The following is a 16,076-nucleotide window of genomic DNA, read 5'->3' on the forward strand; positions in this document are numbered from 1 at the left end:
AAAATTGATTTGATACTTCTAGTACCACTACTTATGCTGTAAGGGCGTGGCAAACTAGATGTTAGTCACACGAAAAGTCGCGACTGCTGTGGCTAGTTATTCTAATAAATTTCCAGACAATTTCTTTGAAATTTCCAATTGAGCTTGCTCAAAGATATTTCGATTTCCGAATCAATTGGCAATGGAGTTATTGAAGTGATTCTCAAAGAAAACCCGAAGAAAATCCCACAAACTAGCTGATAAATTCCCAATGCCGGATGATAATCCATCAAAATTACCTGAAATTTTTCCAAAGAAGCAGCCAAAGGAGTTGCTGGAGAAATTTCTATAAGAATTTCGAAAGGAATGCCTGGATAAATTACGGAAAGTATTTGAAAAAAATAGCCAAATCAAATAACGAAATATATTCCATAGGAGCAACCGCAGAAATTTCAAACTTCATAAATAAATTTTCAAACATGCCGAAAAAGTTTCGGAAGGAACTCTTCAATAAATAGTTTGAGGAGTTACCTAAGGAATCCCTGAACGATTTTCATGAAGGCCATTCCAAATAAATTATGAAAAAAATCTTGGAGCAATCATCATAGGAATTTCTGGAGGAGTTGCTGTTAAAATGCTAGTTAGGAATTGTCACAGGTATTTCGAAAAAAAAATATGCTTTCGAAATTTGTTAAATATTTTTTTCCGAAGGAGTTTTCAAGAATTGTCTAAGGAATATTGCGTAGCATTGGTGAAAGAATCAAAAACATACCGGTAAACCGTAAGGCAGAAAAAAAAACCAAAAGAATTGTTGACATCATTTAAAAAATGGTTTTGATACTAGTAACAAAGTTAGCGAAGAAACCCCCGAAAAAAATCCGAAGGAATTGCCGAAGAAGATTCCAAAGTAATTGCCGACGAAAGTTTCAAAGGTGTTTGTTATTAATTCTAAACATATAACCTCTAAAATTCTCACGAAATTGCCAAAGCCGATCCAAAGTCATTGCCGTAAAAATTTGTCAATTCCAAAGGAATTATTGAGGGATTTCCAAAAAGAATCTTAATTGACAAACAAGTTGCAGAACAATTTCCAAATAAACATTGCCGAAAAATGTTTGCCAAAAACATACACTTATTGTATTATACGTGCAGGCCGTACTCGATTATCCGAATTTGAGTTTCGGAACTTTTCAAAACATATATCTTGCAAACGGAATACTGAACGAAGATGAAATTTTGAGTGATTGCTAATCCAACTTGGTTCTAAAAAAAGTCAAATTTCCAGTTTTACGAGCATCCCATTCACCAGACATATGGTTGTGAATCTTCAGAACGCGACTCAAGATAATCGAACCAAACCTGTACTATGTGAAAATTGTGTATTTAAAAAAAATATTATACTCACATTTGCTCTACAATAGTATTTATAACATTTATAGTAAGTATCATGCTCAATGGTAGTGTTTAACCAATAAAACAAAATGGTTGTCGCTATTAACCTGAATTTTCCTCCTTCCTCTCCTCTTTTTGGCGTAACGTAACCAGCAAAACAAAGCTTGTTTCTCTGATTAGTGTTTCATGCGCACTTCAACAGTTATTAACTGAAGAAGTTAAAGAAGACAAGGAGATATCCATTTCAAAAAGTTCCTGGAGCGATCGGATCGATATTTTCTTTTACAAAAAAATACTGGAATCCACTGTAGCTGACACCCTCTAGAAAAAAAATCCTACATACGCCAATGGTTCTAGTTCTATGTACTTTTGTCTGCAGGGCAAGGATGGTGAGTTTATTTTTGAAAAAGATGGATTCGGGAGTGTGACTCATGGCACCGTGACCCTATATCAATGTTTCACACCGTGTAGTTAAAAATTCTGTGGTCATATTGCCAAAGTGGTAAACCCGTGGAAAACCTCTGAAAAAGTTGTATTGCCAGAATGAAAAGTGAGAGAGAACAAATAATTCCATCAATTAAAAATATATTCACATAAGTTTTTCTTACATAGCATTGTGATTCTTCAACTTGATAAAAATACAGCGATGTTTTTTTTAATAAAATTTCCGTTTATTCAACATAAATGTCAATAATACAAACCTAACAACATTGATTCCTACGGTAAGCTACAAATATAAAACACGTAACAGTAACATGATTTTTAAATAGGTTTATAAGGCATTCACTAACAAGTGCACATGAATTGTCTTTTTTGTTGCATTACATGCCAGACGGTTAGAAAAAGAGCAACTAATAAGTATCGACCAAAAGCGCGCATTCAAAGGAGGAAAACAAGTTGTTCATATTTTTGCACATACCGTCTACCAGCAACGCTACGGTTGCTTCAGCTTGGCACGAGGAAGGAAGCCCGAACGCCTCCAGCAGCAGGCTAACCTTCCTACGTGCATGTTGCGTTTATTTCACCTCAACGTCTACGCCTCGTCGTCGTACCCTTCATTGTTTGTCGGTGGCGCTTGCTTGCGATCATAATTGGAAAGCAATAAATTAATAAGTCACACGGGGTTGGACCGATCGTATCGCGTTGTTACTTGGATAAGCTTGCATCGGTGGTACATATGGTACACCGCGTGCTCCCTTGGAGCTGGTGGTTATTGTTTAACGCATAATGTTCGTATGCATTTTACTACAAATAACATGTATATGTATATTCGGTATAGGGTTCGTGGCTTCGCCTATGAAAAAGACGTAGGTTCTTGTAAAATTGGAAGCCACCACAGAACATTACTCAGTTTTTCGAAAAAAAAATCAAAAGTCAAAAAAAGTCAAAAGTTTTTAAAAAGTGAGCACAACGTTAAAATATTTTAATATGCACAAAGGCTTTGTCTAGACTTATTGAATTGAATGGTTTCAATTTGGTTCTTTGATTTTTGTTTTGATATGTACAACAGGTGTATTAAAATCGTAATCGGAATTAAATTAATCTCGTTTTAATAGTGGTTTTCAGTCCAAAACTGCCACACCTAAGAGAGCAGCCCTTTGAATAATTTCATTGATATTGGGCAGGTTTTGTTCCATTATTTTCTCCATCATAACTAAAGTACTGCATTTTGCCCATTAATTTCTCGTTTAGCTGCAAATATCAGTTTACGATCCGACGCATGTTACTACCAATGCAATGATGCTTGGCGATTCAATTTACATTTATGCGAAACAAACGCATTAATTGTAATAACATAAATTCAATTATGTGTTCACCTCGGTCGCATGCGTAGCTCGGCGCACTAATTTTCCAGAAAAGAAAACCTAAATTGTGACACTACCCACACCAACCGTACGCGGTGCCTTGAGTTTATGGACGATGGTTTTGATCACCGGAACCTTCACCGGATACGGCTGCGGAATGTGCACTGGGACGTGTTTCTCCACGGGATACGGAACTGGTTTTTCGATGGGTACCGGTACTTTTTTCTCCACCGGGTAGGGCACAATCTTTTCAATCGGAATGGTGATCTCCTTTATGACTGGTACCTGCGAGAGCAAATGAAAAAATGATTTAATGTGGATTGTAGCAATAGAAACAGCAAAAACAAAAATGCTAAATATGGCATGTATAATGCAAAAAAATAAAAAATAAAGAAATAAAAGCTGTAACCAACATTTCAAAATGGCTGAACTGCTAATGGATACATTGCTTCTTTCTAAGCTGTGGTCGTATTTTATATGTTCTGTAATCCACACCTAGGTATGACGATTTTGTTGCAAAAAGCAGTCACCTACACCCATTCCCAAACATCACTTTACCACCGTTTCAATCATTAATACCGGTAAAACCAAATCGTTTTCGATGAACGTGTTTTTACAGTATATATGTAGAAATGTTGCGTAAAAAGCTTATTTAGTTTATATAACCTTTAGGGAAGTTCACGGGAAAAGCAATCTACGTACTTCGGTGGGAATCGAACCCATGACTCCCAATTCGCTAGACGGGTGCTTCTTTCGTCCAAGCTACGGAGCCACTTGACCATCTCCGTCCTCTGAAGGTACAGAACTGAACTCGATTCTACTAACGCAGATGGTTTATGCCTTTTCACAATCGAAATCTCATTTACTCTATCATCTACTCTACCATGTGCAGCATAGTTGTCCCATGTTAATAGGAATTTTCATAGAGCATGGAACAACTTTGCTGCACACGGCAGTAGACGTCTCTGTTGTGTGCAATGTGTATAAATATCAGAGCGGGAGAAGAATTATTTTTAAATTGTCGTGAGTTTCGGGCATTGTCTATCCGACCAAGTCCGTGCACAAAGGGGGGGGGGGGCGGATGTGTCAACCCCACCCCCCCCCCTTATTGGCGCTTGATACACTAGGCAAGCCTCCACCTTTTGCGTATACGGGCCTGTATCCGATGACTTATCGGTATGAGAATACATCGACATTCGAAACTAAAAATATAACAGATGGAACTTTTTTGTGTAGTAGAAAAATTGAATTTTCTCGGTGACGAAGTTGTTCCGGAACACGAGGTAAACATAGAAAGTTGTCCTTTCAAACCATTCTTGATTTCTATTCACTAACTTTCCACAAAACTCTCCCGTTCTCCAACAATTAATGTTTTTCACGATTTTTCCATACGATTTGACAGTTCTTGACTACCATGCTTCCGTGAGCTTGAGGTGAGAATTTGAGAAAGTTGAAAACCGAGAGTAGCACTGACAGACGATGCATTGAATACAAGCGATGGTGTCGCCGCCGGTCCGTCAGCGCTGGAAACTAGATGCTATAAAAGTTCTTGCATGCATTTTTTACTACTAACGCCAACTGGGAGCAATCAATAAAAATTTAAACAACAATCATCCCATTAGTGTGACACAAAAATTGCACAATAGATCGACATTCCAAGCTAAAAATATCACAGATGGGTCTTTTTTGTGTGGTAGTAAAATCGAATTTTCTCGGCGAAGAAATTGTTCCGGAACATGAAGTTGCCTTTTCAAACCATTCTTGACTTCTAATCACTAACTTTTCACAAAACTAACCCGTGTTCTAACAATTAACGTTTTTCACGATTTTTTCATACGATTTGACAGTTCTTGACTACCATGCTTCCGTGAGCTTGGGGTGAGAATTAGAGAAAGTTGATAACCGAGAGTAGCACAGACGATGCATTGAATACAAGTGATGGTGTCGCCGCCGGGCTGTCAGCGCTGGAAACTAGATGCTATAAAAGTTCTTGCATGCAATTTTCAAAACGTTCAAACGTTCAAACGTTCCGTTTGTTCAAACGGAACAAAACGTTGCCTTTTCAAACCATTCTTGACTTCTAATCACTAACTTTTCACAAAACTAACCCGTTTTCTAACAATTAACGTTTTTCACGATTTTTTCATACGATTTGACAGTTCTTGACTACCATGCTTCCGTGAGCTTGGGGTAAGAATTAGAGAAAGTTGATAACCGAGAGTAGCACAGACGATGCATTGAATACAAGTGATGGTGTCGCCGCCGGGCTGTCAGCGCTGGAAACTAGATGCTATAAAAGTTCTTGCATGCAATTTTCACTGCTGGCGCCAACTGAGAGCAATCAATAAAAATGTAAACAGCATTCATTCTATTCATAACCTTCTTCGTACATCAGCTTGCGGTCACCTCGCTAACCAGGGTCCGATCTAACGGGGGGCCGGGGGGAGGTCGGTTGGGGCGTCTGGGCCCCCACATTTTAGGGGCCCCCACAAAAACTTTTTTTTGGTTGCTAACATTGGTTTTATTTTTCATATTGCTCAAGTACTGTTCGAAAATAAGGAAAAACATTTGTGGTCATCTCTCCGAGGAGCCTCCATATCCGCTCGGTCTCCGGGCCCCCACAATCTTTAATCCGGGCCTGTCGCCCACCTAGTACAAGTTTAGGGGTCATAATGACCCCAATGCACGACTAGGGTTAAAATTAAATTTCTATTCCGAAAAAAGTTTCTCTTGCAAACCAGTAATAAACTTGACCATGATAAGTTCCAAGATCTTAGGATATTTTAAGACGGTTGCATGAAGTTTCAAGGGTGTTCCATAGGATTTCAGGAGCTTTCAATGTGTTTTTGGGCAGTACAGGTGGCTTCATGGACGTTCCGCATGTTTCAAGGTATTTCATGGGCGTTCCAGGGCATTCCAGCGGAATTCCTGGGGCGTCAGGGGTGTTTTATAAGGGGCCGTTCATAAACCACGTAGACTTTTTGGGGGGAGGGGGGGGTCTGGTCAAAGTCTACGCTTCATACAAATTTTAAAATTTTTGTATGGACAAAAGTCCACGAGGGGGGAGGGGGGGGGTCTGAGATGGCCAAATTTTGGTCTACGTGGTTTATGAACAGCCCCTAAGGCTTTCTGGGCATCAGGTTTGTTTCACAAGGCTTCAGGGTCTCTCCAAGGGTTTTTAAGGGATTTCAGAGGTATTATAGGGCGTTCCAGGGGCTTGCAAAAGATTTTCAGTGGCGTTCCAGAGAGTTTCAATGGCGTTCCAAGGGGCGTTTCAGGGGCCTTCCCGGTGATTCTAGGGGCATTCCAGGAGTGTCATGGGTTTTCCAGGGGCGTTCCAGGGATTTTTAAAGGGTACAAATGTTTAATTTGTAATGGATGATGGAAAAATGATTATATCTAGAGAATTACTGGACATTTTTCTACTACCGTGGAATAATGCACAGAAAAATTTCAAACAAAAATTCCAGTTCAAACAGTTTAGCAATTTCCCTATATATTGTAGGAGTATTTATCATCTTATAGAAATTAAGTTTTATTTATTAACGCTCTCATCTTAAAATTGGTCAACCCAATTTTCAGCGACACTGTCTTAAGTTAAATTTATTTTTAAGAAAATGTTGCAATATTTAGTTAACCTTCATCCAGCCAACGTACATTTTCCACCTTCGGAAAAGCACAAAAATGGTCATAACTTTTTTGTTTTTCGATGGATTTTGATGAAACTTTCACAACTTCCCGAAAAACTCTTCTAGTTTTTGATGCCGAGGACATGGGTGCCTGGTCCACATGGTCCCGGAGTTATTCCGGATTGTCTTGGGGTACCAAAATTGGCCACATACTTTGCGCAACGTATATCTCAATATCCCGATGAGATAGAAGTATAGTGTCTTCGGCGAATTTGTTCAGCAGGTTAAGAACTAACTGGCAACGGCGACTTTGGTTCGTGATTCGGCCGCTAGGCGGCGCCAGTGTCAAAAATGTTCAAACCCTCATATCTCAGAAACCTGATAAGATAGCATGATGCTGTCTTCAGCAAAATTCTTCAGCAAGCTCAGAACTATCTGATAGTAAAGTTTTTGGTTTGGGATTTATCCGCTAGGTGGCGCCTTGTGTCTGAAAAATTCAAACACGTATATCTCGATACCCTAATGAGGTACAAGCATGCCGTTTTCAGCAAAGAACATCAGGCTAAGAACTATCTGGCAATGGCGTCTTTGGTTCGAGAATCGTCCGCTAGGTGGCGCCAGGGTAAAAAATAATCAAACTTCTATGTCTCAGAATCCTGATAAGATAGAATTATGCCGTCTTCAACAAAGTTCGTCAGCAAGCTAAAAACTGTCTGATAGTTGAGTCTTTGAGTTGTGATTTATTCGTTAGGTCATTCGCTACACCATCTTTGACCCCCTGTAGACAAATTTTGTCACCCCACAATGTTGCTCCGTTAAGTTCCGGGAATGTCTCCAAGAATTTCTACAGGAACTCTTCCGGTTTTTTTCCCAGAATTTCTCCGGGAATTTCTCTAGGAATTCCTCTGGAAATTTCTCCGGGAATTCTTCTGGAAAACTCTTCAGGGAATCCTCCTTCCTGGTGGATTCGCTGACGAAAATTTCTGGACGCATCTCTGGAGGAATCCCCGGGAGAAATCATGGAGAAATATCCAAAAGAATTCCTGGAAATAATCCCGGAAAAGTCCTGGAGAAATAACTGAAGGAACCACCTTGGGAATCACCGGAGAAATTGCTGATGGGAGTCATTGAAGAATTCCCGGAGAAATTCCTACAATTTTCGTTTGCATCATTCAGCAACGTGTACACTGGCATACGTCAAAGCGATCGAACACTAACGCCTCTGGTGAAGGATCACAGAAATCAAATAATTTTTAAATTGATCGTTAAATGCATGTGCCAAGCCGTTTTGAAGAGTGTTACGTCTGTTTGTCTGTAAATAAATTATGATGGTTTCAGGGGCGTTTCAATAGGATTATGGAGGTTTTAGGGGCGTATCGAGGCATTTCAGGTCAGGGTCGTATCAGGGAATTTCAAGAGCATTTTTTACCCTTTGAAGACGGTATTTTTGGCATTCTGAACCACCTGAGACGCTCTGAAATACCCAATAACTACTCCGTAACGCCTTCTAAATCCATCCAAAAATGCTCTGAAATATTCTGAAATGCCTTCAAAATCCCCCCAAAACCCCTCACGACCCAATGTAACGCACCTGAGCCCCCCCCCCCCAAACCCCCGAGAACGCCAAAAATGCTCTGAAACTTCCAGAAATGCCTCCAAGATCCCCCTAAAACGCCCTCGGACCCAATGTAACGCAACTGAGACATTCTGAAGCCCCCGAAAACACCTGCGTACCAACTCTGAATCGCCCTAGCTTCCTCGGATCCCATGTCACACACCTAAGACGCTCCAAAACTCCCAAAAACGTCTCTGAATCTCACTAAAAATGCTCTGAAACTTCTTTAAAATGCCTCAAAAATCCCCCTAAACCACCCCCCCCCCCACCATGTAACACATCTGAAACTCTCCGAAACCCTCGAAAGCGCTTCCTAAACGCCTCTGAATCCCGTCAAAAAGGCTCGGAAACTACCTGAAATGTTTTCAAAATCCTCCTAAAACCCCTTTCGGACCCTAAGTAACGCACCTGAGACCCTCGGAAATCCCCGAAAACGCCTCCTCTGACCTCCGGAAACTCCCCTGAGATCTCCTGGTACCCCGCTGAAACCCCTTGGGACTGCCTGAAACGCCCCTGCGACCATCCTTTGCTCTCTCCTATAAATACCTCCTGGCCGCCGTTGCAATAGTTACTGTCATTATTAAATTCTCTTATGCACAATATATTGGTTCTGAGTAGCTTTCTCTTTTTAAATGCAGGGCATAAATTGAAAGTGCATAGAAATATCATGCTTAAAAGAGGTTCTAGGGTATTTTTTAGTAAAAATTTCACCTAAATCATGTTTAAAGTTTCTTTGACATATTATATTTTGAATGAGACCTATAGGGTTTTGAAATTGGATGCGAATTGGTGAAGATATGAGCCTAAAAAATGTATATATTAAGCATGTAACTGCGGATCTACGTCTTTTGATTGACCTCAATAAATAAATATATTAACCAATAGATAAACTAATAAAACAAACGAATAAATAAATTGAAATCCTAGAAAAAAGTGGAATCTCAGACAAAATTGTTGAAAGAATCCAGGAAGAATCCCTGCTAAAATCCTTGCCGGAAAATCACAGCAGCCATCTCTAAAAGAATACCGGGGTAATCGCTGAAAACATCTTAATAGGAGTCCCTAAGAAAATTTTGAAGGAATCGTGTGCTGAAAGAATTCCAGGAGAAATCTAGGAAGAATCTTTGAATGAAAATTTTGAGAAAGAGGTGTATCACAAAAAAAAACTGGAAAAAGTTTCATCGAGTACACATTGAGATAAAATGTTTTAAAAATATGTTCAAAAATCTTATAAATTTTACTTAAAGTTCTATAACTTTCAGAAAAATTTTACCAATGGAGCTTTAATATATGGTTTATGATTGTTAAAAATTTCGACGTATTTGATTGATGTCTAAAAAATGAAAGAAGAACACATGCATAAATTGTGGGATGAATTTCTGCATAAAATGTCGGAAGGAATTTCAGAGAAAAAAATCCTGGATAAATCCTTGACAGAATCCTGAAGAAATGCCTTGAAATCCCAGGAGAAATCCCTGAAGGAAACTCGAGAGAAATAACATTTCGGAAGACATCTTGCTGGAAATCTGTGATGGATTTCCAGGAGACATTTTTAAGGATACCCGAGGGAAATCAATGAAGGGGTCTGTCGTGTCCGGGCGGACACCGTGGCAATCGGGGTGAACCGATTCTGTATGTCAACATGTATGTCCGGGTCAACAGATGCTATATGCCCAGTTTCTCGCTTTCTTTGTATCCCTCTCAATCCCTACAGGGTCGTGGGTTGTATTTTGGAGAGAATCCTGCGAGAGATACCTGAAACAATCCTTGGAAAAATACTGGCAGAAGTTTCCAAACAAATCTGGGGTCGAATCTCTACAGGATAATAAGATAAAACCTGGTAGAAATTTTTGGTGAAATCCACGGAGTGTTGTCGGAAGGAATTGCTGAATGTTTTCGTAGATAAATCACTGCAGGAGCATTTGTATGCAGACAAACATATCCGAGGTATAAATTACATCTTGTGTGGTAATTTTTAACTAAATATTTTTTCGGCGCATGGCTCTTATACACCTGCTCGGTTTTGATGAAGACTCTTTATAGAGTCGAGATAGGTGCAACAGAATGTTTTACTGTAGCAGCCTGATCGAAGTATTTCTTACTGATAATTACACCGTGTCCAATAAGTTCTCAAACAAAATACAAATTTACAAAATATAATTTTATTTCAAATCTGTGATTCATATTTTCAAAACGAATGCATGTATTGAAGGGCCACATAATACCGATTAAACAAAGCATGTGGTTTAAAATAACATTATTTTCTATTTGTTTTTATAAGCTTAGCAGTACCCTTCCGTTTACTGAAATTCGTTTGCTCCGGCACGCGAGAAAAATGATCGAAAAGTTTTTCATTTTACGGTAGCTAAATAGAGTCCATGATGTCAAATTTTTAGTTTTCAAGCCAAGTATGGTTCCAAATGGATATACTAAGGCTAAAACAATACAACTTTAATAAGAATTCGCAAGTAAAGCCTGTATCCGCAATAAACGGAACACAGAAGCACGGCTGTAGCTCTGAAACGAATCTGTAAAATTGGCCAAATAATTGATTGAGAACTCTTTGGTGTATGTTTATTATTTGTGCCAAATTTCATAAAAATCGATGCATTACTTTTAACTGTGGATGAAAAACAAACAGACGTGGTTTTAAACATTTTGTATAATCATGACCTATTTTCATTCGCATAATAGATGGTTCTTTCACGCTACAGTTCAATGTTCTGTGATGAAAATTATGAAATTTCATAAGCAGTTATGATACTTATAGAGACATTTTCTTGCAAAATTCCATCATCTTTGATCAATTGGTTTGAGAGCAACTGGTGTTGATTGGGGTGAGTGTTAGTGAAAATTGTTCGTGTTTTTCATGTGCGATGTTTGCCTATTCATAACTTTTGAATTTCTCTGCCAATTGTCATGAAATTTTCACAGAAGGTAGTTAATTATGTGTATATTATACCTGCAAAATTTAATGAATATTGGTATAGTGTTTTCAATAGTACAATCGAAACAATAAAGGGTGCTGACTCATTGCTGTTCGAAGTGCTAAAATCACGTTTAGGTCCAATAAATGTTTCGACTATAAAGTTGTTGATAGTGCATAGATTTTTTTGAAATTTTGCCTATGCAATAAATGTAGATTGGGAGGTTTGTGTGCAAAATTTCAGCCATTTCCCTTGACAAATTCAAAAGTTACAGCGCTGACATGCAAAACTAGGGGCTGTATAAAATTCAATGGTACACATTCTACTCTTCCTTTGCTACAACAAAAAGTAGTGCACCGATTCACATAAAATTTTGTAGGTGAAATGAACACATCTGTAGATGTTAAAAGGTTCAATTTTAGCAATGTTGATGTATCTATTGCAGAGTTACAGCTGTATTTCTGTGTCCCGATTATTGCGGATACAGGCTTCAAGCTCAACTTGGACTGATTTTCTTGAAAATGACTGTTCTATTGAAGATAAGCATCATTAAACGTAAATTTTAGGCAACATTTACCACAATGGTGTTACAAGCATGTTTTAGAAGTGAGAACAGTGTTAACAAACCAGATAAAATGCAGACATGCTTCTTTAACACAACAAATCTCATTAAAAACAGGAAAATGTACATTTTTGTTTGATTTAAGTTTCATTTTGTATAACACAAACCGATTTTTTACTTCACCAATACATTGTCTAATATTTTTTCTCTTCTGGTCATAGTTGCTACTAGCAATGTTGAGGACAGGAACCTAATTTGTTTTAACTTAAAACCATTATTCGGTAAAATGAGACGAATAGGGCCCATATAGCCGAGGCGGTAAACGCACGGGTATTCAGCATGACCATGCTGAGGGTGACGGGTTCGATTCCCGGTCGGTCCAGGATCTTTTCGTAAAGGAAATTTCCTTGACTTCCTTGGGCATAGAGTATCTTCGTGCCTGCCACACGATATACACATGCAAAATGGTCATTGGCAGAGGAAGCTCTCAGTTAATAACTGTGGAAGTGCTCATAGAATACTAAGCTGAGAAGCAGGCTTTGTCCCAGTGAGGACGTTACGCCAAGAAGAGAGAGAGAGACGAAATATCAATGAAATGGCCTTACGGCACATAAGCGATCAGCAGAGGAGGGTAAAGGACAATAATTTCCAAAACATATGCTGTATTTGGTCAATTTATAAATTGACTTTGAAAATCCTAATTACAGATGTGAAATAAATTCAATTTGATTTTGTATGAGAACTTATTGGACACGGTGTACATTACAATGTGGGCTTCGTAACCGTGCGGTTAGACGCGCTAGTCGTTGAATTTATTGACGAGGTATAATAGAGAATGTAATTTCATAACTTTTGAAGATATTTACAGAGCGTCAAAGTTCGAAGTTTCACATACGAAATTCGATAAATAACACAGCGTAACAAAAATTAACTTTTGGTCTGTCTCAAGAGCAAACTTATGTGTCTCTGACAGATTTTGGGCCGCTGAATCCGAATCCGGGCTCAGATTTGCTCCAGCACGTCACAATTGTGAGCTATACCTCAATTTATAGGGCAAAATATGCGATTTTGGGATTTTTTGACTTCAAGCTATTAAGCATGGAAATACTTTTTTTAACCAATCAAAGGACAAATTGGTAAATTATCATCTAAATTAACGACTCATGCAAAATATTTCGTATATTTATTTGCTAGTTTTAAGCGATTTATGTTAGGAACGATATTTCCCATACAACCCGAGCAGGAATGAATAACTGCCACATAACAGGAGCATACCAAAGTCAGGTACCATACCAAGACAAGGTATTGGTCGGTTATCCAAATATTGAAAATAACTTATTTTGGTATTTTGTAGGTATTGATACAATACCTCAACGAGTTATTAGTTTGGCGTTGAGGACTGCTTGAGGTATTATTCAATTATGGAAATTTCGCTATTTGTATGGAAAAACCGCCAATTATTATTTAGGTATTGCCATACCTGATGTCATTATTCACGCGTTATGCACAGAATGCACACCAGTTATTATTTTAGGAATTTTACCTCTTATGCAGGGCTACTTAATACCTCATTCAAGTTGTAGGTATTCGGTTTTCCATACCTGAGTTAGTTATTCTTCAGCTACTTTCTCCTGCTCGGGAAGTCACTCTCCAAAAGTTGCATGCAAGTTCACATACTGACATAAAATGCTTAAATCTATCAAATTTAATTTGGTAAAACGAAATATTTTGAATGAGTCGTTTATTTAGATGTTAATATTCCAATTTATCCTTTGATTGGTTAAAAAAAATATGTCCATGTTTAATGGCGTGCAGTCAAAAAAGCCCAAAATCGCATATTTCGCCCTATAAATTGAGGTATAGCTCAAAATTGTGACGTGCTGGAGCAAATCTGAGCCCGGATTCGGATTCAGCGGCCCAAAATCTGTCAGAGACACATAAGTTTGCTCTTGACTCAAAAAAATGTTGCGCTGTGTAATTTTCTCACTTCTGGTAACTGATACATTGTTCTAGATCAAAACTAGAAAATTGTTACAAAAATATTACATAATAATAACTAATCATGATATTCATAACTCATTGTGATATAATCTTGTTCAACATCCTTGGTGTTTTCGAAATACTATAACTCAATCATGCTAAGTGTAGAATTAGCTCTAAGTTAAAATACACAAAAATAAAAACAAAAAAAAACTCAATCATGTATATCACATTATGTTACAAATGTTTTTTGAAAACTCATTGTATTATAGTTTAGTTTCGAGTCTTCGACGTTTAGAAAATTTTGTTACAAAAATGTAACAAATTTTGATAGAAACTGGTAATCTTGAGACTAAAACTCATATCACATTTAGTTATAATTTTGATCTGATTGTAAAGTTCATTGTTATTTAGATATTTCAACATCATCCTGCATCTAGTTTATAACTTAATAAGTTATAGAAAGTTATTATAACATCATAGCACAATATTATATAAACTTGATATTATTTTCTTGTCGGGACGCTTAAAACATTTGCTATTTGGTAACAATATCAACTTACCGCTACTGGTTGCGATACAGGAACATGGACAGGATATGGCTGAGGAACCGGTACTAAAACCGGATGTGGGATATGAACCTTGACCGCTTTTGGAATCGGCACATGTATTTTCTTGACATATGGTATAGGCACAGGTTTTTCCACTTCGATGTGTTGGCTAATAGGGATTGCTTTGGCTTTAGTATGAATAATTTTTGGAGCCTTGTAACGGTGCCCGTAGTCCTCATCGTCGTCATCATTTTCATGAATATTTCTAATAACCGGTGAAGAGGGTTCTTTCGACGAGTGAATGATGCTGTACGATTGCAAGATAGGAATGATTGAGTTCTTCTTATAATATCCTGCGTTACTGCTGCCGTAGTTCCCCCGGTCATCGGCATCTTCCTCACTATCACTGTCAATATCAACCGGAGGTAACCTATGTTTCACAGAAGAAGTAAAAGAAGTCATAAACCCTGGGCTGTTCGATGAGTGTGATGACGAATGTCTATAGTTTTCATGGTTTGTGGAAGCGTCTGTATCATAATCGTCGTTCTCAGTTATATGGCTGAAATGTACTGGTCTTCGCACATTGTAATTATCTTCAGATGGATCATATGAAAACACATATTTTCCCAGCACTCGGGCTGGATCAGGCTCTGGAACGGGTTCAGCACGGGTAACTAAAGCACCAATTGCGAGAAAAGCCAACTGCAAACCAGAATGAAACCTTTTATTGCACATTTTTCTAATTGATTTCAATCTACAACAAACTCACTTGAGATATCATTTCTTCTTCCTTGCATCAACACCAATGGTTGTTGAGCTACACTTTCAGCACTGTTTTTACCACACCTGCACTTCCCATAGACAACTCACGATGCCCATCCAAGCGACTCCAGAAGCACGCTATGCTTCCGACTGGTTTACTTTCCGTGGTCAAATGATGCGATCGTCGTTAGGCAGACAGTACACAATGTAGATCCAATGTTGACAGGGTGGCGTTTGTTCGTCGAATAAGCAGCACCATTTCACCGAAGGCATCATTTATATTAAGTAAAATTGGAATCGACCACTAACTTCGGCTGCTCGAGTTGGGTGCACCGCAGACTTGGCGCGAATAACCGCATGAAAGCAAATGAGCCAATTACGAGTAACGATGTCTTCCACATTGATGAAACCAGAGAGCCTGGCTGGACTCGGAAAAACGCAGGCTGGCAGGGGTTAGATAAATTGATTCAGCGAATTAGATAAGTTTTAGATCGATAGTCAGAGAATGGTGGAAACCACTTATTGTAAATTGATCCCGATTAGATCTTATTCATTATGTCAATTTTCTATCCTACTGCAATGTAGCATAAACAGAGTGTTTGTAAGTTCAACTCAATCAAAACTTGAAAAAATAATTATAGTTGAGGACGCAGTTTTTATAAAGATTTTTCATTTTTACAAATACAGGATGTAAACAAACGCCTCCATCATGTAAAATCGAATCAGTAGTCATATTAATGTAATTGTGATAATAATATAATAAAACATAAATGCTCATATCAGTGCAGTTTATCATCACCAATGAGGCAGCGTCGATAGTGATCATGTGTTACATGCTAAAACCGCATTACTCGCACAGCGTTGAACGTGTGGA

The 16,076-nt window shown here is 38.3% G+C and overlaps 1 protein-coding gene across 1 annotated transcript; it reads right to left on the reverse strand.

Annotated features, from left to right (window-relative positions):
• Positions 1 to 2,042: 2,042 nt before the first annotated feature.
• On the reverse strand, positions 2,043 to 15,702 carry LOC109423182 (uncharacterized). The gene is made up of 3 exons (XM_029852079.2): positions 15,210 to 15,702; positions 14,453 to 15,142; positions 2,043 to 3,461 (listed from the first exon to the last, which is right to left on the reverse strand). The coding sequence occupies exons 1-3, from the start codon at positions 15,219 to 15,221 to the stop codon at positions 3,237 to 3,239; spliced, it is 927 nt and encodes a 308-aa protein (XP_029707939.1). The 5' UTR covers positions 15,222 to 15,702; the 3' UTR covers positions 2,043 to 3,236.
• Positions 15,703 to 16,076: the final 374 nt, after the last annotated feature.

Source organism: Aedes albopictus, chromosome 1 (assembly GCF_035046485.1).
Source record: "Aedes albopictus strain Foshan chromosome 1, AalbF5, whole genome shotgun sequence".
Taxonomy (NCBI): Eukaryota; Metazoa; Arthropoda; class Insecta; order Diptera; family Culicidae; genus Aedes; species Aedes albopictus.

Bases quoted from the DNA above. Each gene is read 5' to 3' on its own strand.
- LOC109423182 (XM_029852079.2), bottom strand. The intron at 3,462-14,452 runs GTAAGTTGATAT...TTGCTCTCGCAG, and splicing joins CTGTATCGCAACCAGTAGCG to GTACCAGTCATAAAGGAGAT.